At 36.8% G+C, this 24,630-nt stretch overlaps 1 protein-coding gene and 1 pseudogene across 2 annotated transcripts in view; both read right to left on the minus strand.

Annotated features, from left to right (window-relative positions):
• Nucleotides 1-24,630, minus strand: part of NTN4 (netrin 4) — a 115,672-nt gene that overhangs the window by 27,332 nt on the left and 63,710 nt on the right. For both annotated transcript variants that reach the window (XM_058308562.2, XM_058308561.2), the window contains exons 4-5: nt 15,048-15,174; nt 10,033-10,221 (exon numbers count right to left, since the gene is read on the minus strand). In XM_058308562.2, coding sequence (XP_058164545.1) covers nt 10,033-10,221; nt 15,048-15,174 — 316 coding nt within the window. The remainder of the gene's footprint in view (nt 1-10,032; nt 10,222-15,047; nt 15,175-24,630) is intronic.
• LOC139440204 (DNA-directed RNA polymerase I subunit RPA43 pseudogene) lies at nt 13,032-14,902 on the minus strand (annotated as a pseudogene).

Genomic DNA, 24,630 nt, shown 5'->3' on the forward strand with positions numbered 1-24,630 from the left:
ACTACATTTATTTTGGCCCACCATGGAGGAAGGAAAGGCATGTCAGTTTTTCAAGAGGTTGTTTACTTTGACAGGGAATGAATTCTGCTTTCTTTCCACTTGCTGATTTTTCTTAAAAAAAGGCGAGAGACTGCAATCATTAAAAATATGTGTCTTGACATGACTATAAAATTTCTTGTAAATGAACGAACTGGCCTATAGAGATGTGACTGTTATCTAAAAAGAGAGCTTATTCTGTTCCAGGAAACATTTCTTCAAACATCTCATTCAAACCATGTGTTCTACTAAAGTAAGGCAAATTTTCTACAGGAAAGTTTCATGGAATAGCTGTCAATTTTCCATACTTAATCAGTTTCCCATCCATATAACATTTAACATATCCTTAGGTATTAAAAGGAAGAAGGAAAGTGGACTTCATGAAGAAATGAATTAAATGATTATTTAAATACCAATGCAATAACATACCTATGGTACTTTAATGTTATGTTCTGAAATATGTAAATATGAAAATTGAAATAAAACTAACTTTATTATAATTTCCAGTTTCATTATAATAATTCATTCTTAAAGTATGAGGTATTTATGGTAAATACATCTATATATTAATACTATGGACATACTATGAATAAGAGGGAGTTCTCCCAATATATTTATTTTAACAGTTACATGAAAAACAGACATCTTAGAATTTCTGCCAGAAATTTTCTTGGACAAAAGCAGAGTTTATATGTTATATATAAACATATCTTAAGTGGGAGAACATAACTGGCACGAATGCTTACCAGCATTTATAGTTATCATTGTGTCAGGAAAATCATATCTGGACAGAGTTTTAGTAATCCTTTATGGTTCTTCTGTCAGAGATATGGTTAATTTAGTGAGTAAGGTAAGTTATGGGCAATTATTAGCTCAAAATCTTTCATCTAAGTATGAAAATGAACAGAGCTTACACTAGAAATAGGAATGGAATATACAGTGGTGTGCAAATGCTAGCTGGAAGACCAAAAGGCTAAATTAGAATTAGCAATGATACCTTTTTAAATAAAAAATACAGGTTTCTGGCACTGTCCCCTCTTGGAGGTTCTGGTTCAGTAGATCTGGGGTAGGGCTCTGAGATTCTATATTTTCAATAAGGGTTTCCAGTGATTCTGATCTCCAGTCAAGTTTTGGAACCAATGACTTGAGAGGAGCAGGGCTTGAGATCAGAGAAATGGGGCTCTGAAGGTGGAGGCAAGCCCAAAAGAGAAATCATTCTACGTTTGCTTTAGAGTCTGTCAGACTTCCTGATGAAAAGTGATCTAGTAGTTTGAAATTGGCCATGGTGGGAATATTTAAACCAGAAAAATTGGTGAGTGCTAGAAATCAGGGCTCCACTCTGCCCTTTTCAGAGAGCCAGTTTACCAGCCCACCAGTCTCACATTTTTAATATGGCTGCCACAGAAAAATCTAATTAGGTAATAAGATATCAAAGCCATATATATGTCTTAGCGGTTTCAAGTGTGTTACTCTGAAAGAGACTCTGCTCTTTTAGAGCAGAGAAACAGTATTCCTTAAAGACCTCAGTACAGAGTAATAATTATATTTTTAATTTCACTTCTGTACCTTAGCTAGCAGTTAGCTAGCTTGAGTCTCCATTTCTGTTCTCAGCCCTGGATTCAGCTGCAGAGATTTCATATTTCCCCTTGTGTTTACAGACCCTAAATGCACTGTTCTTTCTAATGTGTTTTTTTTTCTGAGTTAAAGAAATAAATTCAGTTTCAATGATCGCCACTTGTCTTAAAAAATCAACATCTCTGGAATCCTCAGAAGTGATTTCTTGGCTATGGAAATGTGTAGTTGATTGCCTAGGTCCCACAGTAGACTCTGGTTAAGGTTTAAATAAAGAGCAAATACAAGCAAAGATGATTTAGTTGCTTACAGGAATAAATCTACTGGCTAGTAGATGTGGTTCAGGGCCCTCTTTACTCAGGGTTGATGAATTCATGGCCATTAACTAAAAGGGTACACATAAGGACCACAGTATTTAGTATATTGCTTAACCCAAGAGTGGGAGGGAAAAATAGTCTGGAATAATGATGTTGCCAATATGTCCTTGACTTATCTGGCAGGGAACTGGTTACCTAACAGCAAATAGCATCTCAAGTATAAGGTCACTAATATTTTTAAAGGGAGTAATGTGTACAGGTAAGTATTCTAATAAATTTATTATAGTGGATGCTGCGAGAAAGAATATTCTTCTAAATAATTTTCTAAAACAACCCATAAAGGCAACAAAGGTAACCACTGAGTTTAGAAAACAGGACAAACTCTGTGACTTTTAGAGGAAAACATAAAAACAGGCATGAATCCCTGGCACCGAGGGACCACTATCAACTACCAACTGATGATGCAACTGGAAAATGACCTCATATGGAAGGTTCAACGCGGATCAGCGGAATATCCCTGTCTACATAAAATAACATGACTTTAAAATGCTGTTTGACCTAATGTAAGGGGGAAATGGAAAGGAGAAATGAGTTTATATGGCTACGAGTCTCTAAAAAAGAGTCTGGAGGCTGTCAGAAGGATTGCCCTTATGCACAACTGAGCAGAGTCTGAGAGACAGATAAAGCAGATACAACCCCCAGATATCGGTTCCTTCGAGGGCTAAAGAGACCCATGGGAGTTATGGTCATGGCCGATGGGGTTAACTACCAGGTCAGATGGCCCCTCTTTGGAACTGGTGTTTATGTGTGATGAATCTGGACTCAGATGGGATCTCTCTTCATAAGACTTTCATGCTAATGTGCTGGAGGTGCAGTTAGTGTTGGGGTTTAAGATATATTTAGGGGATTTGAATCTCTGGACTGACAATGTGATAGCCAGGTCCTGAGCCTCAACAGACACTAGCACCTACAATCTGACTTATTGGGCTCACCACACTCAGCTAAGATGGAGTTGAAGAAGGACAACCACCACACCATGGAGCCTAGAGTGATTACAACTGAAAGTGGGAGGATTGCATCCAGCATCCATGTGGAATCTGAGCCTCCTCTTGACATAGAGGTGCAATGGACACAACCAATCCAATGTCCACATAGAAAAGGTGGCATTGGATTGAGAAAAGTGGACATGATGGCTGATGGGTATGGGGAAAGGCAGGAAGAGATGAGAGGTGGAGGCATCTTTGGGACATGGAGCTGCCCTGGATGGTGCTTCAGGGGCAATCACCGGACATTGTAAATCCTCACAGGGCCCACTGGATGGTATGGGGGAGAGTATGGGCCATGATGTGGACCATTGACCATGAGGTGCAGAGGTGCCCAAAGATGTACTTGCCAAATGCAATGGATATGTCATGATGATGGGAAGGAGTGTTGCTGGGGGGGGGGGGGGGGGGAGAGGTGGGGTGGAGGTGGTAGGGTTCAAAGGGACCTCATATATATATTTTTTTTAATGTAATATTATTACAAAGTCAATTTAAAAAATAAATAAAAAATAAATAAAAACAGGCATGAAGAAGTATCTGAGGCATCTCCTCAAGGAAGGCCTTCCTTAGTTGCTCCCACTCCACCCCCACAATCTCCCTAAGGCACTTAGCGAATCTTTTTTTTTATTGCAAGTTTTTCATATAAATTGGGGATAATAATGGCATTATACCTACTTCAAAGTGCTGTTGTGAAAGGTAAATGAGTTAGTGCATATACAGACCTTTTAACAGTCCCTGGAAAGCAGTATGCACTCTGGAAATGTTAGCTATTACCTTATCATTATCACCACCACCACCACAGTGTATTGAAATGATCTGTTTCTATACATGTCTTCCCATCCTGCATATAGGATCTTTCAGGAAGAGCTTTTTATCTTTATGGACCTAGTGCTTACCACGGTGCCCAACATAAAGGAGACACTCAATAAATGTTTCCTGAACTAAACTGAGCTACTATTTATATACTTCTAATAAACTTATCTGACCTGCTTCTTCAGGATTTCAATGGTTCCAACTCCTGAGAAGATATAAACTAGGAAAGAAAAGAGAGAAGGACAGAAGTCTTGTCATATATCCATTGTTAGCAGTCCAATAGATTGTAGCTTATCCAGGTCTAGTTAGTATTATGTTTGTGATTATTTCACTGATAGAAATATAAGATAAGGTTTATCATTTCCCTGATAAAAAGTTGTAGGCTCTAGTACATGGGAATGAAGAACAAATGCACAGAAGGAATCTTCTGGGGTATGTACTCCCAAGTGAAATCTTCTTGGGATATAGATCTGACCATTTTACAACAGTAACATTTTCCATTGTGTTCAGTAGAACACTGGTCCCATAAGACACTTCTAAGAAAACATTCTCTGGTTCAATTTGAGAAACACATTTCACAGCACTCTAGGAATTTATAATAAACATCAGTATATCAAAGGCTCTGAGAATTGCTGAAGTAAAGAAACCTTTGAGTAATTCACCATTTTCTAAATTTGAAGGCTCATATGAAAATTTCCTCTTGCATAATTACATTAATCTCTTGGAATTACTGATCATTGGATCAAACTCTGGTAAATGCTATATCATAGAAACACGTTTATCCAGATATCCATTTTTCCTCAATAAATCGGTATGTAATTTTAAAAATTCTAAGTCAATAGGCACACAAATAAAGATGTAAAATTTTGTTAATTTGGATGTTCAGGGAATAGTGCAGTAGGAAGTTTTGGCTAATTTTTAAAAATTAACTATAGGGTAAATGCTAAAATACTTTTAAATCTTGTTGAAAAGCATTCTATAGCACTTTCAAAACTTCAATGACACAATCACCTAGGAATTTTATTAAAATGCATATTTGATTCCATAAGTCTGTGGAGGCATCAGAGATTTTGCATTTCTAACCAGTCAACCAGATAATGTCAATGTTGCTGTTTATGGACCACACACTGAGTAGTAGGTTATTGTTCTGCCTAGTTGAGCCCAGTAGAGTAAATATAATAAAATTGTTATTTTGAATAACACTACATGTGTTGATTGAGTCACACACTGATCGATCTATCTATCTATCTATCTATCTATCTATCTATCTATCTATCTATCTATCTATCATCTATTTATCTATATTTTAATATCAGCTTGTTTTTGAAATTACCTTCCTCATAAAAGTCTAGTGGGAACTATGGGGGGGGGATTTTTAATTTATAGCAGTATCTTTACTAGACCTACCATGAAATTTGGTACATTGAAGGTTCCTAAATGTTAAGTATAATAACTTATTTTCATTGACTTTACTATCACAGTGCATTGGGGTTGAGGAACTAATCCAGAAAAGTATATTATAAATATCTTATTAAGTTTCAGGCTTTTGGGGAATATCTTACCGGCATTTTCAATGAAATGGCTTTAGTGTCTTTGGTATTCTGACATTTGAATATTACCTATAAATATCAATTTGACAAGGCCTAGTAAATAATATTAAATGGTGCTTGTTGACTGATTATCAACTACTCGTGGATAGTTCAATTTATGACCCACCCTCGCTCACTGACTGAGATGTTCAAAACCAAGGCTCCATTCCCCCATCCATCCTCTCTACTGCTCTCATTCCCATACTGCCTTATTGCCCCCCCTCCATCTTACTTGCTTCTAAGGCCATTCTGAACTTTTTTTAGTTCTCAAAATATGCCATATTCTTTCCTCTCTGTCTCCTCTTGGTATTGGTTGTTCCCAACAGATATATTAAACTTCAGGTCGCAGGTCTCAAGTCAAACTCAGAACTACTTAACGCTTACTAATTGTCCCTCATATATGCTCCTCTCCACACTCTGTAACACAATACTGATCATACTTTATTGTAGTTGTGTGTATAGTGTGTGTATACATGTGTATATAATGGTTGTGTGAATGTATATATCTCTAACTCTATCTATCTATCTATCTGTCTGTCTGTCTGTCTATCTATCAATCTATCTATCTATCTATCCCATTACAGAGACTGTGGAAAGATTGTGTCTCTATTGCTAACAGTTATAATTCCTAGGAACTAGCACATTTAGCACATAGTAGTGTACAATAAAAATGGGTTGAATGAAAGAATAAGCTTTAAAAATATCCTAATAAGCTTTAAAGATATCCTAATTGCTCAAATCTGTGGAAGTATGTTCAGACATTTTCAGGAGCTGAAAAAAAGTTGCTGGTTTCAGTTATATTTTCAAATTTTACTTATGTTTCTCAAAGGACTTATAGTTTGGGGACCCAAACCTATGAAATCTATTCTGCCCAAGGCTCTAGAAGAGGTATTTAAGTACATAGTGACGAGTAACAAGGAATGATTTTTTTTAAATGATCTAATTTTTCATGCTATTTTTTAAAAAATCTTCATAAAACTTTTTTCTTTATAAAATTATGAGCTCTTTAGGATTAAAAAAGCTAGAGGTGGCAACCTTTCTATACTTAGGTAAGTATATGAGCCATTAGTTGAACATAACAATTTAAAAAAAACAAAATAAACAAAAAATATTTATTCTTTCTTCAAGTGTGCCAAGAAACCTTTTCTTTTTCTTCTTTTTTTTGTTTTGATTAGATTAGGCTATAAAAAAGGTTATTTTTGTTTTACTCCTATTTATATTGACTCACCTTCTTATTTTATCAATCTAAATAATTTAAAATTTGATTAATAAAATTTAAAAATCAATGAATAATATGAAATGCTTTCAAATTAATCTCAACTGTGCATCTTTAAAATATATTGGAAATATAAGACACTTTTCTAATTAGTTCAGTATATTGGCTCCCACTGCCCTAGGGAATAAACACCAAATTTTTTAGCCTCACACTTAAGACCCTCTGAAATCTGGCCCCAATCAATCTTTCTTTCACTATCTTTCTTGATCTTCTGCTTTTTACTCTAATGAATGTGACTAGCTGTTTGTCATGCTAGCACATAGTAGATGCTCAAATATTAGTTAAGTGCTAGGTTTTAGGGGTCTTCATTTACACCAGTGATCAGATTTTGCATACATTAGAATCACCTGGAGGGCTTGTTAAAACTCAGATTGTTGGGTCCCATCATCAGTTCTGCTGATTTATAGGTCTGGAGTGGGACCTGATAATTTTCATTTCTTACACATTCCCAGGTGATGGTGATAAAGCTGGTCCAGGGACCATACTTTGATTCAACTGAAGTTGAATGTTAAAAGTACAAGCTCAATATGAATTGAGCTACCTTTGTACAACACAAACATGGTCTTTTTGAAATTAAGTCAGATGGTGCTATTTGTCTGGTCAAAAACTTGCATTGGCTCATCATTTCACTCCAAATAAAAGCTGATGAGTTTATAATGTCCTGAAAGAGCTACATACATTATTTGCCCTCCCCTCCCCAGTCACCTTTCTAGTCTCATCTCCTACCACCACCAACTCCTATTCTTATGCAGCCACACTAACCTCCTTGTTTTCCCTTGACACATTAGGCATCTTTTGGTTTTAAGACATTCGCTCTATGAATTTTGTCTGTCTAGAATGCTCTTTCCCAGTTAAATATTGTCCAACTTCCCCGCTGTCTTCAACTCTGCTTAAATCTCACTTTGTCAATGATAAAACCTCGGGAAACAGACTTGGCCCAGTGGTTGGGGCGTCCTTCCGTCTACCACATGGGAGGTCTGCGGTTCAAACTCTGGGCCTTCTTGACCCGTGTGGAGCTGGCCCATGTGCAGTGCTGATGCGCGCAAGGAGTGCCCTGTGGCAGGGGTGTCCCCCGCGTAGGGGAGGCCCACGCACAAGGAGTGCGCCCCGTAAGGAGAGCCGCCCAGAGGGAAAGAAAGTGCAGCCTGCCCAGGAATGGCGCCGCCCACACTTCCCGTGTGGCTGACGACAACAGAAGCAGACAAAGAAACAAGATGCAGCAAATAGACACAGAGAACAGACAACCGGGGAAGGGGGCGGAAATAAATAAATCTTTAAAAAAAAAAAATGATAAAACCTCCCCCAACCATCCTATTCTGCGCTCCAACTTGCCAACTTTCCTCTCTTCCTCTTCCCATCCCAGACTCCTAGTGCTGGGGATCCCCTCTAACTTGTGTTTCTCTCTCTCTCTCTTTCTCCCTCTCTTTTGTGACAACAGTACTAATGAGTTTTGAACATACTACATACCTCATTTATTTATTATATTTATTGTGTGTCTCCTCTGTTAGAGTATAAGTTCCTGGAAGGCAGCAATCTTTATTTTGTTCCCTAATGCATTCTAAGCAACTGGCACATAATAGGCACTCAATATATATTCATTTAATGAATGAATGAATAAGTTAGGTACACTGTATACTGTAGTGTTTCAAGTAAATGTTATACCCATCTTCTCCAAAAAGATATGGTAATTTATTTAAGGTACTCAATGACAAATTTATTTCCTTTCCTGTTTTATCTTCTTGGTGGTTCATGCATTCTCATTTCGAGCAGTCTATTAGACATTTTTACTAGCAGTCTGAGGATATGGGATACATACTTACACAAATATATTTAAACATCCTGTATAAACTGGTGTTAGTATTGAATACTATCTTGGTAGAGGCAATACAAGTAGACATTCTGGACAGCATATAGAGTTAAGGATATTTTAGTATATTTTAGTCCCTAAGCTACTGTGGATTTTAAAGAAGTAAATATCTTTGATATAAAATTTTTTTAGCCAATAAAGAGAAGAAACCCTATATTATTGTTTCCCACCTTCTATCTTATAAGACAATAACAATTATTATGAGTCTCCATTTCTTGCGGGCTTATTATATGAATGATAATCTGATAAATACTTTGCATACTTTGTCATATGTAGTTCTCACTATAACCCTATAGGGAGGAATTTTACCTATGAAGAAACTGAAGTCCAAAGAATTTGAATAGCTCACACAGGGCCACACAGCCAGTAAGATGCCGTGAAGGCATCTAATCTAGGTATGTTTAAACCTATTAAAATGAAAGTCTTAGCAGAAATAAAGAATCAGGATGAAAACAGAATTCTTAGAGAAATATGATGCCAAACTAAACTTTGGACGTGAGAAACACTCTATCTTCCACTATGTGAGAGAAATCCTTGTAACAAGCAAGAAGATTAAAATTCCATGTTGATATCTCCTGTCTGATGTTAAAAATGTTTTCTTTTAAATTAAAAAATATCCCCAAGATTCTAAATGATTATCTCCTGTTGCTCTGCTCCCTTCCTGTCACTGTTTTTGAGCTAGAACATGGAGTCCTTGGTGGGAGAAGGAAGGGGATAATCATCAATCTCCATTAACAGGCTTGAGTGGTTTCATTGTCTAATAATTTCTGAGTTGATAGACATGTAAACGCTCATGAAATCAGATGAGCTCATCTATATTTGACATTTATTTCAGGTCCGAATACATGCTTTATCTTCACCTGTTTCAGATAATGTTGTATGAGTTGTGTAAATCTTTTAAAATTCTACTCTATTTTCAAATAAATTTATTGGAGTTATGCCAACAAAAACAAAAAAAAACAGAACCCATTCTTTAAGATTTTAGTATTTGGGAGGAGAGCAAAAAAAATATTATTATATTCTAAAGTACGTTATGATGATACAGGAGTACATTAGAGCAGTGCCAACCAAAGTACATTAATAATTTTTTAAAAATCTGTGGTTTTTTAGGTGTTAAAGTTTACTATACAGATGAAAACTAGAATGACACAATGCAGGTTTCAGCTTGAATCCACTTATAGCATATAATCTACTCATATATTTAGTCTTAAAATAATCTCCCTCTTCATTTTGCTTTATCTTTTATTAGTCATCTTGTTTTCTGAATTGTGGCACTGCAGGAAACAATTTTACTTTACAGGGAGTGAGGAAGGAGACTACTTTTATGAACACTGTACTGTTTTCTCCTACAGGGTGAAAATTCTTGCCCCTCATCAATGATGAAATTAACTGACACGTGTGAGTATATTAGCTGAGGATTTCATAACCTCTCTCTTTCAGCCAGCAAAATGAAGGGTGGAAAGATGCACCTCTTTTGTACAAGGCATCCTCTCTTTTCAGTAACCATGAGTTCACTCACCTTTGCAGGCATCTGGAGCAGAGAAGGGTCTCTGGAGGTCACGGTAGAAACCTGGCTTACAGCGCTGGCAGTGCTGACCTTCCGTGTTGTGCTGACAGTCCTTGCAGACGCCACCACTACGATTCCCTGATGCCTCCCACACATTAAGGTCAAAATGGCAAACATCAGCATGCCCATTGCACTTACAGGCTAGAACAAATAAGCGTGGAAGGAAAGCAAGTAATTAAAAATCAAAGAGTTTTCTAACATTTAGGCACTTAAAAATAGAGTAATCTGGTTACTAATTTTTATTTTATTTTTTGTATAGTGTACATTTTCACTGTACCAGAATCAAAACAACATATAAAGGTATATATTGAGAACTCTGGCTTCCCATCCCCATTTACCCTGTTTTCCCTCACCTTCCCTTCCCTCGCCTTCCCTTCCCTCTCCTTCATTCGCCTCCCCTTCCTTTCCCTTCCCTTGCCTCCCCTTCTCTCCCCTCACTTCCTTTCCCTTCCCTTCTTCTTTCTTAGTTTCTTGTGTATCCTTCCAGTATTTCTTTATAGATTGTCAATTTTAAAAAAATACTTTTAGGATATGCCTGAAAGTCAGCAAAGTATAGATTCACCTAGTTAGGCCTCTGCCTAACACTATGGTTACCTTAGGAACTAAGGTTGATAATTATTTTGGAGAGAATATTTGAGTATTTCTCCCTCTCTGATGGTAACACGTCACCATTTCCATTTCTGCTCCTTCCCAAGGATGACTGTCCTGATCTTGCTCGGAAAACTCTAGACTGCCAGGCATTATTTGGAAATGACAATTTATGTTTCAGATGCAGGCATGAACTCATGCTCACTCATGAGCTGAAAAGAAATTTCTGGCTGAGAGGGATTAGTAACTTGGCCAGCAGAAGTACAGTAAACAGAGATACCTTTCATGAAATTCTATTTCTTAGCTATTGTTGTACTAGTAAGTACAACATAGTCCCTACAGTAGTAGCCTCAATTTTCTTCTAGAAGAGGCCTACAGTGTTTCTTGTGCAACAATTTCTAAGGCATTTCTAAGATTATCAGTCAATAGCATCAAGTAACAAGTCTCTGTGTTCTATATGTATTTAGATATGCAGTTGGTTTTTGTGGAAAGGGCCAAATGGCATTCTAGGAATTTAGGAGAAATTCTTTAGATTCTCCAGATGAGTACTTTAGAATAAGAATTGACATTTTTTATAGAGGTTAACAGTGTTTGAGAATGTTTGTGCTATTGTTTTTCATTGTTTCCTTGATGTGTTATGATATTTTAACCAGATTAATGATATTTAAAAAACAGATTATAAGACAATTTAAGATTTATGCTTAGAGGAAATCCTTTACATTTCCTAGAAACAAAATTTAATCAGTTATGAGTCTAAATGATATATGGGAAGAGGCTTCTCATGACTTTAGCCACAGCACTTCCCTTTAAATCCTTATAAAATTGAGGTTTAGTGAGTGTAAGCATTGTTATGGGAATATGTATTTCTCTGCATGTTTTTAATTGCAAGGAAAAAAATGGTTCATGTTCCCATGCTTTTAACCCTCCCATCCAATCTTCAACCTCAAACATAAAGTTACTCCTTGTGATGGAGTCTCCTTTTTAAAAAAAATCAATTTTAATATTTAATATTTTAATATTTTCTTTAACCTATTATATCAAAGATACTATGATTTCATCAACGTAAAAATTATGAAGTTACTTTACATTCTTTTTTCATAAGCATCAAAATCTATTGGGTGTTTTACATTAAGAGCATATCTCAGTTTAGACTAACCATGTTTCAAGGGCTCAAAGTGACATGTATCTAACTGTCTGGAAAGATACTGGCCTGTACCCTGTACACACACTTGAAGATAGACTTTGTGTATATCTGCCAAACTCTGTGTCCTATCATTATATATTTAGATCTAGATTTACCTCTAGCAGAATTTATTACATAAAACCATGTGAGATCAGCACCATGTGTGTACTTGATAAATAGCAACAAAAATGGCTGCCATTGGATTCAACCATTCATCTATCTGCAGGTAATACAGTTAACAGTGAGTGGGTAATCAATCTTCCTTTTCTTCATAACACAATTTCTAATTATTGTCTGTATATTCTTCTTTATTCATACACTGTGTGTATGCATCTGTCTCTCCTATGATACTCCATGAGGGAAGGAACTGCATCTATCTTGTTTCTCATTATATTCTGGGCTTTTATAGAATGTTGTACACATAGTAGATAATAAAATATTTGTTGAATGAATGACTGTTGCTATGCAATGGTTATTAGCCCAAACTAGCTTGTCATTTCATAATCAATGTTTTCTAACTAGTCAAGATACATTACACATTTTCTCAATGAAAACTATGAACAGCCGTTTTCTCTGCAGAACAATTTCTAATAGCTTAGCCCAATCATTAGAAAGTAATTTGAAATTTCCCACTGGTTTGAACCACATTTATTCTGTCTTCAGTAGACTCTCTTTCTCCAACACACAACAAAAGCAGACTGATTAAAGCACAAATGTACAAGTACAAGCATACAGCCCTCTCCATCAACCTCTCAGACTTAAAGAAAATGAAAACATCACCCATACACCTGAAAGGAAAGAATAGTCATTGTTTCCCACTATATGGTCAGTAGTGGCATAGTTCTTAAGAGCTCTGATACTTTGGAGGCACCTTTGGCAGACCATTCTAAGTTAAACAACAAAAATATAATACTGTAACAGTCATGATAAAGGCAAACCTACAACTAGTAAATGTCCTATTTTAAAAAGTGAAATAAAAGGGCATTGCAACATCATGACTCAAGATGAAACTTATTACCTAAAAAACAGAAAACCCCAAACTCATTCTTTAATGATGAACAATATTGTATGATAATGTCATTTTGCTAATACTGAGATGATAGAAATAATTTCGTTTAGTATAAGGCCTGAAAGAATTCTGGGGTCAAGGGCAAGAGCAGCTCTTATCTTTTTACTCTTAGACAATAAAATGGCACTTCAATAAGACTGGTATTACCTGAAGTAATTTATACTCAATTTTAGCACAAAAAAACTCCTAATTAATTGTCTTATTTTATAAGCTACCACAACACACATGCATTTCATATCATTTAAAGCATTTATTCATCTATAGTGTATAAAACTAACTTTAAATAAAAAACTGAATTATGTTTAAAATGCACTTAAAAAATACTTTTCTCTTTTTTTGGTCATCTAAAACTGTGGTAACTTCAGCATCCTCACAGTGTTTTCTTTTTCTGGCCACTTTGGTAACCACTGGAGACATTGCCTTGGAAACAGGGTCTAGGTCCTGATCCTCCTGGGGCTTTTTCTTCTTTTTTCCTTCTTGTTTGGCTCTTCCTCCCAGAGGCCATCCACATTATTTTTAGTCTGCAGGTCTTTTCCTTTTTGAGGACACCCGCAAAGTCTGCTAGCTCTGTGCTACCATCTTCTTCATAAATCTCTGGGTCTTTCTTCTTTTACTTCTTCAGAGGTTTTTCAACAGCTTTCTCAGTGTTGGTTTCTGTTTCTTCTTTAGAAAGTTCATAGCACTTCGATTGTAAACTAATGATAATTTTCCCCAAATACAGACTACTCCAGTAGCATCTGAGCCTAAATGAAATATTTCAAATTCTAGTTCATCACTCACGTTTATCTTTAGGGGCTGCCATTGCTCAGCCAGGATCTTCTCAGGTTTACGGATGGATGCACTGAAACACCTGTGTATTAAACAGCCAGTGGGCCTGGAAGACAGTTTATTAACTGTACCCATAAGCTGTTGCCCTGGTTCGGGGCAGGAAATAAAATCTGCTTCACCATTAAGATGAATGTGTCCTTGATCATCATAAATATCTCCCATAAATAACATCCACTACTTTGATGTTGTCATATGGACAGAGGACACCTAAAAGACTCTCGGAATAGCACAGAAGTTCTGCATGAAGCTGTTCCCGGATGCAGGTTCACTTCTGTAGAGGCAGTACAGCCACAGCACAACGTGCCTCCATGACGTCTGGCCAGCAAGCAGGTGCAGCAGCTACTCAGCAGCGGGTGAGTGGCATTGTAGGTCAGCAACTCTAAGCAAGGAGGATACTGGCTGGTCCCACCAGAGGCTAAGGCACCTCTGAGCAACCCACAGCCATGTGGCTTGTCAGGTTCCCCTGGATCAGGGGCTTTTGACCAGGGATCCCTGGACCCCTAGAGATTTCAGGGGGTCCATGAGCTTGAATTTAAAAAAAAATCAACCTATTATATTTATTTTCTCTGACCTCTAACTGAAATCTAGCATTTCCTTCACTTATGAATGTATGCAATAAATAAATTTCTGTAGTATTCAGTTTACCTGATTGGCAAAGAGGTCTGTGGGAAAAAAAGGTTAAAAACCCCTGCCTTGGTGTCTCCTTCTTGACTGACAATTTCAAATTTGATTTATCATTTCAAGTATCATTTGGGAAAAGATGGTATCATGGGAAAAGTGTCTAATTTGAAGTCTAAAAAATTGGAATCAAATCCTATCATTTACTAATTTTAGCAAGTCACTTACTCTAATTGAGCCTCAGTTTCCTGATCTCTAAAATGGGATTAATACCGCCTACTTTATAGAGTTGTTTGAGAATTGAATTCAAGATAACTATTTTCAATAATATAATCACTCTCTGAGTTATGGGAGTAATCATACGTCATCACCCTCATTTGCTCTAGTATCTAATCATGTTTTATTAGGCAAAATTCCTCCTTGAGGAGGGTGCTTATGCTCCACAAAGAGTCCAAGCAGATAGGCAACACATTCTTGGCAAAATAGTCATATTGGCAATTTGGCAAACAGTACATGTTTCCAATGGTTGAAGTCATAGTGGGCAGTGATATGGACTGTTTGTGTACTTTACAGCTGTCTGTCACCCACCACTTTATGTTCTGTTTCTAGAGACAACAAATTGTCCACAGATGAGTTTACTTTACAAAGAAGGCTTCTGAATATTGTGGGCTTGTTACTTACTTCTGCACTCTTTGGGAGCCCCTGTTTTGCCATCAGCTGCCTCCCAGGGCCGGTCATTGTATAATGGTGCGCAGTGTTGGCAGTGGGTGCCTGCTGTGTTGTGCTTACACAAACACTTCCCATGGACCTATAAACAAAAATAAGTCAGAGCTATGAACACACATGTTGCTAGGGAAAAGTTCTTTCTACAATCTCATGTCATTGGTTAGCTTTAGCCATAAGACTGTCATTGACTTTTCTGAAGACATTAAGTGATCAAGATGAGAGCTCCTTTCTTTAGGTTTGTGTGTGTGTGATTAATTCAAAAGATTAAGTAATATATTTTCATGCTTATAGGATATGTGACCCTAATGAGCAAGTCTGAGGTACTGGCTAGACATTTACTTAAATTTATAATACTTTTAAAATTTTTTCTTTACAAAAGCAACACGTGTTCACTATAGGAAATTCAGAAATCTGTAATCCAAATCACAAAGAGACATCATTATCAAAATTTGGGGCATATATTTCCCATACTTTAAATATGTGATTATATTTTAAACATTTTTTCATGTAACAATACATTGAGAATATCTTTCCATTTCATTAAATGTTCTTATATGACATATTTTAATGGCTCCCTTGTATGGTACAATTTATTTGACTAATCACCTATTTTTGGTTATTTAGGCCTTTAAATATTTTATATATTATATATATTTTATATAGTATTTTATATATTATATAATATTTTATATATTAATATGTATATAATGAATATCCTTGTAGGTAAGTATTTGTGTAAGGTGTTTTATATATATATATATATATATTTAAGGCTTCAAATACATTTTGTCAATGAGTCGGTGTTTTCTTTTGACCCTACAGTTCATAGTAGTTGAGAGTTTATTAAAATAGTATTTCTTACAGAGAGGAAAAACTCAGTAGAATTCTTAGAGAATGGGAATTTTGTGAGAATTTTTATATATTGTATTATTTCACTAAAAATTTCAAAAAATTAATATTTTGAATCATCTAGAATACCTCTTAATAACTATTTCCATAAATTCCAGTACTAAGATGCATTTATTGACATATGATGTCATGATGGTACAAATGGAAGTTTTATATATTAGCTCAGAATGGGGTTCACAAATGTATTCTGGGATCTATGAGGTTTTTTTCTTTCTTGAAAAACAGTGTTAAAGGTAATTCAGCATAAAGGTAGCAGATTATATTAACCAATCAACAAATATTTAATGAATATCTGTAAATGAGAATCATTATGCTAAATAACAGAAAGCATTATATATAGGAAAATTATAAATGAGTCTAATTCTGATACATTGGGGAAATAGGTTATAATATATTCCAAGTTAAGGCCTACCAATGGGGTGCCAATTTCCTGGGGTTGTTTGACATACCTATAGTGTTTAGACGTCTCTAGAGCCCTCAGCAGCACCCCTGCTTGAGGCAGGGTTTATTGTGGCTGTCAGTGAGATACTCCTGAAATGTGCATAAGCATAACCTCTGGAATGATCTCCCAACTCACTTTGAAATCTCTTAACCATAAAAACTCATTTGCATTTCATATTTCCCTCTTTTGTGGTTTCCCTAAATATGGCTCTTCTGGCCCTACTAGCTGAACCTATAATTAGTACTAGGGTTGATAAGTATACATCCAAGAAACTAAAATCTTTGTGCTGTCCATGTGCCAGCTGGGTCCTGTATCTCAATGGAGTTGCAATACCTACTCTCCAATTCATTGGACTCACCCAGGACAACTAACAAGGAGATGATGATGGACAAAGATCATCCCAAGGAACTGAGAGAGTCTACTACTGCAAGATAGTTCCATCCATCTGCCCCATGGGATCGAAAGCCCCTTCTCAATTAGAGGTGAAGTGGGCATGACCACCCCAGAATCCTCAGGATTGGGAATGAACTATGGACTAAAGTAGACTTACTGGTATTCTACTATAAACATTATGATTCTAGCAATGGAAGAAATTATATCACTGATGTAGAGGCAGTGGCCACTGGAGGTCCTGAGGTCAGGGAGAAGGAAAAATAGGTGTAATATGGGGGCATTTTTGGGATGTGGGAATTATTCTGAATGACATTATATTGACAGATGCAGGCCATTATATATCTTGCCATAGCCTATAAAATTCTGTGGGAGAGAGTGTAAACTACCATGTAAACTGTAATCCAGGCTTAGTGGCAATGCTCCAAAATGTTTTCATCAATTGTAACAAATGTACCACACAAATGAAGGATGTTGTTAATGTGAGAAAATGTGGGAGATGTAGGGAGCGGGGCATATGGGAATCCCCTATATTTTTATGCAACATTTATGTAATCTAAATATCTTTTTAAAAATAATAAAAATACATATTTTTTAAAATGTCCCCCTTTTGGGAAATGCATCACTAGTTGGTATTTGGTAACAGTCCCTCAGGAACAGGAAGGCTCATCCCTGGGAGTCATGTCCCATGCTGGGGGATGGTAGTACATTAATATGCTGAGTTTAGCTTGGAGATAGGCCACATTTTAGCAACAAGGAGGCTTTCAGGAGGTAACTCTTAGGCAATATAAATTACTAGGCTAATTTTGAATTTCACAAGAACAAGGTTCATAAGTACAAGCATCAATATCAAGGACCTGGTGTATTGGTATGTCCTCCTTTGCTAGGCACTGTCCATGTAGCAGGACTCCTCAGGATGGGAATTCAATATTCCATTGGTTACTCTATGGGTTCACCCACCAAGACAACACCTCATGACCATATGAACACATTCATATTCAATACCTCATTACCATATGAACACATTCATATGCCTTAGGTGCACCCCTCCCCACACATCCCCCCACCACCAATACCCCACACCTGTGATCCTCCCTTGTCACAGTTGCAACCCTTCTGCAATCTAAAACTTACCCCAAAACAAATCCAACAACAAAAAACAATAATAATAAAGTAACAATTTTTAAAGTCATAAAAATAATAAATTATTTTATGCATTGTGCCATTCATCACTGGAAGATGTTATCTTTTGTGTATATTGACAATTTCTTCTGTATGTTCCCCAGTGTCTTATTTTCTCTTTCACTTTATTTTCCAAAAAGCTTTAGGTTACAGAAAAGTCACACAGAAAATATAGGGGATTCCCATATACTCCCCATCGCCCCACATCCTACCAGTAACATCCTACATGACTATGATACATTTGTTACAATTGATGAACAACTACTGAAGCATTGCTACTAACATTGGTCAAGGTTATAGGTTCAAATAAATGGTTCTTCTGCCACATTTATTTGAACTTATAATTAGTAGAATACCCTTTAAATATATATATCCCAGAGACTTAAATCTTCCAGCTGTTCATATGCCAGTTGAGCCCTAAATCTCAGCAGTGTTGCAGCCAACACCTACTCTCCAGTTATTCAGACTCACCCAGGAAAACTAGCAAAAGGATGATGATGGGCAATGCCCATCCCAGAAAACAATAGAGTATCTACAACGGCAAGCAAAACAGTTCCATCATCTGCCCCATGGGATCTAAGCCTCCTCTCAATTGGAAGCAGAATGGGCATCACTATCCCAAATCCTCAAGATGGAGGAAGGAACAAACATAAGGGGGGAATGCAACTATGGACTAAAGTAGACATTATTATTATGCTAGTAATGGAAGCATTTGTAACACTGATATAAAGAACCAGGGGTTCTGAGGGGAAGGAGAGGGAAGAATAGGTGTAACATGGCATTTTGGAGACACTGGAATTGTTCTATATGATATTGCAAAGAAGGATACAAGTTGTTACACATTTTGTCAAAACCAAAGTGTAAACCATAATGTAAACTATAGACCATGGTTCATAACAATACTTCAACATGTGTTCATCAGTTGTAACAAATGTACCACACTAATGAAAGATGTTAATGGGGAAAGTGTCGGAGGGGAAGGAGGTGGGGTATATGGGAATTCTCTATATTTCAGATGTAACATTTATGTAAGCTAAAGCTCCTTTAAAAATAAAGGGAAAAAAAGAATGAAGAAAAAAAAGAAAAAAAAAAGAAAACATTATAAAGCATAATTTTTGCCTTTAAGAAAGTACAGTGTAGCTGGAGAAAATGACTTACATAGAAAAAGCATCGATAAAACAATAAAGTGTCTAAGAAATGAAATGAGGCTGGAATTCAAAAGATACAGACATCTCTATAGGTTGGCAGTTGTGGAGAGCTTTTTGGAAGGGGCTGTGGTTTGAACTAGCCCTTGACAGATGGGCACTATTTCCAACACATGGAAGGGGAGAGACTTTCCAAGAAGAGGAAACAAAGAGAACTAAGGCGTGGCATTAGGAGGCTAAGGAGAATCTGTGAATAAAGTTTATTTTCATACATCTTAAATAGTCAACTGCAAATGGTAAAGTAACTACTCAAAGTGACAAGTACTCTTTGGCCAAAACCAAAATGAGTCCCTAATATAGAATTGAATCTGGAAATAGCACTCTAATACATTGATGTACTACTGCTTGATCTGAGATAACACTCCAATAAGTTGTTTCATTTCACCCAGGAGCCCCTTTCTCTTTTAATTCTCTCCTAGCACACATGTCTTTGGTTCTGCTGATGGAGGTGCTCTGGAATTAGCACATGCATTATCCAAGTGTGTTATATGACTGCTATGGGCCTGGTGCCCACATAATGTTCAAGTGCAGGAATTATACACAGGTTTTGGAGGACCACAGGTTGCTTGTGAATGAACCATATCAAGCCTAAAAGTTATAGTAAGTAATATTTCATAAATAATTATTTTGGTTGTCATTTTGCTGAATTTCCTTTCTATTCCTATGTATTATAATATAAGGTTCTCATGCTTAATGAGATTAATTAATTCTTAGGGATTAGTGAGGATATAGTTTTTTTTTCAGAGGGTGGAACTGGCTCCTTGATGTATGATGATGTTGCAAAAATATTTGCTGATTTTCTCAATAGAAACTCAACTAATATTATAGATTCAATTAATTGCTTTTGGTCTTGGAACATGCAAATACTTCCTTGGGCTTCTCTTCATGAATAGCTCTGCTATGAACCGTTTAGATGTAGACGTCCCCAAGGAGTTGTAGGAGTTTACTACACATCTCCATGCACATATCCAGGCAAAATCCAAAGACAAATTGGCACTTAAATTTGGAGAGCTGCAGGAATTCAATTTCTATTGCTCTTTAACAGTGAGGTCTTTTCATCCTAGCTCCTGGATATCTGATTTTTCATTTATTCTTGTAGAGATGTTTTAGTCCTACTGCTTATATTAAATCTTTTTTTATTCAACACTTCCTCTTACCCTGAAAAAAAAAAAGAAATTCTTTCATACCAAAAAACCTCTGCATTCTTTAAAGCTGCTCAGTAAAAGCTAGATGATTCTTTGTTTAGTTGTAGTAGAAGATAATGATTTCAAACAAAATGGAGTCTTTGGAAAAATTGACTCAGTAGGAAGAGTTTAGTGATGTGGAAGCTTACTTATGTAGCTGGCAGAAGTTGGTAGCAGAAGGAAGATTAGTAGGAAAAGCAGTTTTGTAATTGTCTAGATTTGACAACTTGCCAAAAAATAAAACAAAACACACATACACAATACCCAAATACGAATAATTTGATAGAATTAGGGTCAGAATTCCTAGAATAAACCATTTCCAATCCATCATTGCTGGTAAAGGGATTCTGCAGCGGCTCTGAAGAGGGCTTGACAGAAAATGTCAGTGAGTGTAAATAGACACCATGGTCAATAAATGCTACCTGTAGCAAACTTCCAAGTGTGGTCACTGAAGCTGTGTCTTGAAGGGTGCATAGGATTTCTGTTCAGGAGCAAAGATGAGGGGATAAGAAAATATTCAGGGAATGGTCAATTAACAAACAAGAGGTTGTGAATTGGAGAAGTAGTTTGGATCCAGATGTTGGGACATACTAAACATCAGGTTAAGGGGGCTGGAATTTATTGCAATGGAAATCTGTTGAAGAGTTCTGAGTAAGGGAATTGAAAGGAATATTAAATGCACTTTCTTTTATAAATTGTCTTTCTGCCTCACACCTATTTTATGCTATGTTCTTTCTCCCCCTTCCCCCTTATCATTTCTTTTTTTTTTTTAAGATTTATTTTATTTATTCTCCCCCACCCCCCACCCCCATTCCTCCATTGTCTGCTTTCTGCGTCCGCTTTGTATTCTCATTAGGCAGCTCTGGGAACTGACACTGGGACCCTTCAGAGTGGGAGAGAGACGACCACTCTTCTGCACCACCCCAACTTCCCGTTCTGCTATGTCTTCCTATTCTCTCTCCTTTGTGACTCCTGCTATGTCATCTTGCTGTGTCAGGTCTCCACATCGGCCGGCACTCCTGTGCAGGATGGGTTTCCCGCACTGGGCGGCATTCCCATGCAGGGTGGCACTCCCATGTGGGGCAACATTCCCGCGTGGGCCAGCTTGCCGTGTGGGCCAGCCCGCCCTCACCAGGAGGCCCTGGGCATTGAACTTCCCATATGGTAGACGGTAGCCCAATTGGTTGAGCCACATCCCTTTCCCATCATTTCTTTTATATGTCTTTTAACCTAGCTTATACCTTCCAACAGCCTGTGGAACCCACATGCATTTTCTAATAATCAGAATTTTAAAAGGTTGTTGATCCTCATTTAAATATTACTGTTTTTTGGCATCCTTTCTACTCTTTAACAATCACCTGTTGAGTATATACTATATAAAGTATATAAGGTAACTTTTTTTAAATTAATTAATTAATTTATTTTATTTATTTAATTCCCCTCCCCTCCCCCGGCTGTCTGTTTTCTGTGTCTTTTTGCTGCGTCTTGTTTCTTTGTCCGCTTCTGTTGTCGTCAGCGGCACGGGAAGTGTGGGCGGCGCCATTCCTCGGCAGGCTGCTCCCTCCTTCGCGCTAGGCGGCTCTCCTTATGGGTGCACTCCTTGCCCCCACGCGGGGGACACCCCTGTGTGGCACGGCACTCCTTGCGCGCATCAGCACTGCACGTGGGCCAGCTCCACACGGGTCAAGGAGGCCCGGGGCTTGAACCGAGGGCCTCCCATGTGGTAGACGGACGCCCTAACCACTGGGCCAAAGTCCGTTTCCCTAAGGTAACTTTTATAAAAGTTTTGTTAGAGTTTTTAGAAGAACTCAACTAACAATATAGGTTCAATTTACTGGTTTTTGTCTTGGAAAGTTTACAACCTATATGTAATTTCAGCCAACTAACTCATTGGTTAGACCTGATCCACAAATTCCAGACCTTGGAAAATCACAGATATTTAGGGTAACCTCATCAAACATTTACATGCACTACAAGATAATGTGGACAGATCAGTTCCCTCTAGAGTAAGGATTTCAGAGCATTCCCTTCTTCCCACATGCTGCGGAATGGGATGAACCTCCCAGGGTCTGAAAGATGCCAGCCCAGCAAATTTTTCTGCATACAAAAAAATTCAAGGAGCTGCCATTTTGAGAATTACCCAAAATATCTGTAAATCATTACCTAGATCATTTGAAATAAGAAATCCTTCCTCAGCGATACAACTGTTACTGTTCAAGCTTGAAAGATCACCCACTATTTGATGCTCGTGAAAAATGTGCAAGTAAACCTAGGTCTTCATTGTAAAAATCAAAACAGAAAAAGGAAACTTAATTAAAAATTAAACATAGCTCTTATTTGGTACACAAACATGAATTTGAAAAAGGGGAGGAAAATGGGATTAGTGCTTAAGGCTTAGTTGAAGAAGAGTTGTGTCTGGCTGTTTAATTGGAAAATGAGAAATCTACTTTAACAACAAAACTATAACATCTAATTACCCAAGATGTACAACTTGGCATTTTTGGACATTCTATGCATTTTGTAAACCCCTCTATTATAATGAGTACTTTTCTCTGTTGATGTAAAAAAATTTCCTACCCATATCTAATTGAGATGGTTTTTAATATTGACCCACTTTAAGGTGGGAGTCATACAAACTTTGAAACAGTAATTTGAGGAATTACTAGAACAGCATACTCATTAATAGGTGTGTACTTTGGGGAAAAAAATATTATATACTAGAGCCAAAAAGACATGGAAAAAAATACCATTTCTTCATGTTTGAGACTTCAGACATAAGAACATAGATGAGATCCAAAGTGAGGAAATTATTATCGTTTGGATCTATCATTAGAAGATGTAACCATGTGGTTGAGGAAATTGGCCAATGCAAGAGGTTGTGAGAATCTGGTTACTGACAAAGTCAAGCATATGAATTGGACAATCACTTATCAAAATGTCGTAGAGTATTTAGAAATTCAATGAAAGATTGGCTAAGATAACTTTTAGTGTCCTTCTCTTCCTTAAAACAAATTTTTTATTTTTTATTTTTCAAGAAGCTTTAGATTACATAAATGTTTCATAAAAAATATGGGGTATTCCCATATGCCCAACCCCCTCTCCCTCCCACACTTTCCCACATTAACATCCTTCAATAGTGTGATACATTTGTTACAATTGATGAACACATTGAAGCATTGCTACTAACTGTGGACTGCAGTTTACATTATAGTTTACACTCTGTCCTGCACAATTTTGTAGGTTATGACAAAAATATATAATGGTCTGTATCCATCATTGCAATGTCATGCAGGACAATTCTTAAGGTTCTATTATTTTAAGGCCTGCTTCTTTGTATAAGGAATACAGCTTAGTTGCAGACAATTGCCCATAATCTTTTCTGAGCTACAGAGAGGAATTAAATGTCCTGTTGCCATGCCACCAATGCAGACCCTTTCCAGAATCATCAAAAATCAAACAGGGGAGAGCTAGGAGAATATTTTTTTCTTTATTGCAGACATCACCATGTGGTATGGCACAAATGATAAAGTAAATGTTAATAGATAGTATCTGAAAATGGATTTTCATTTGGTGATATTGGCTATACCCAAACTAAAATAAATTCTATTTTTTCTTATTTCTCACCCATTGCTTTTCCCTTCTCTATTTCACTTATCCCATTGCTTGTGGCTAAAGTAATCATAGACTAAAGATTATTCTGACTCCTGCCTACCATATAAAGGCATACTTCATTATCTAGTTCATCATCATCACAGACATTCACCATAACAGAATTACAAAAGCAGAAAATCTATCTGGTTAATGCTTTGGAGGACTCACATTAACTGAATTCTATAAGAAATATCTGATAAAATTTGCTTCCCAATTGCTTTCTGAGAAGGGAACAGTTGTTTGATTTTCTCTTATTCATGTCCTACTAAAATTTTTAATAAAAGTCAGTGAAAAAAATTATTCATTTTACAGCCAATTTTTCAGAAATTCTGGAATTTCATAAATTATTTCCTGGTCCTGTTATGTCACTATTTTTAGTAGATACCTGAATATACTTTCATTCTTTACCATGCAACTTTGAAATCAAATGGAAAATGAATATTCTTTCATACCATCACTGGAACCTTTAAAAATGTTTGTGAAAAGAGGACACAAACAGAGCCTATTCTATAAACCAGAGACAAATGCCCACTTACAGGCAGCTGCAGTAATTCATGGACCTCCATTTAACTATG

This window comes from Dasypus novemcinctus, chromosome 12 (genome assembly GCF_030445035.2).
Source record: "Dasypus novemcinctus isolate mDasNov1 chromosome 12, mDasNov1.1.hap2, whole genome shotgun sequence".
In the NCBI taxonomy this organism is placed as follows: domain Eukaryota; kingdom Metazoa; phylum Chordata; class Mammalia; order Cingulata; family Dasypodidae; genus Dasypus; species Dasypus novemcinctus.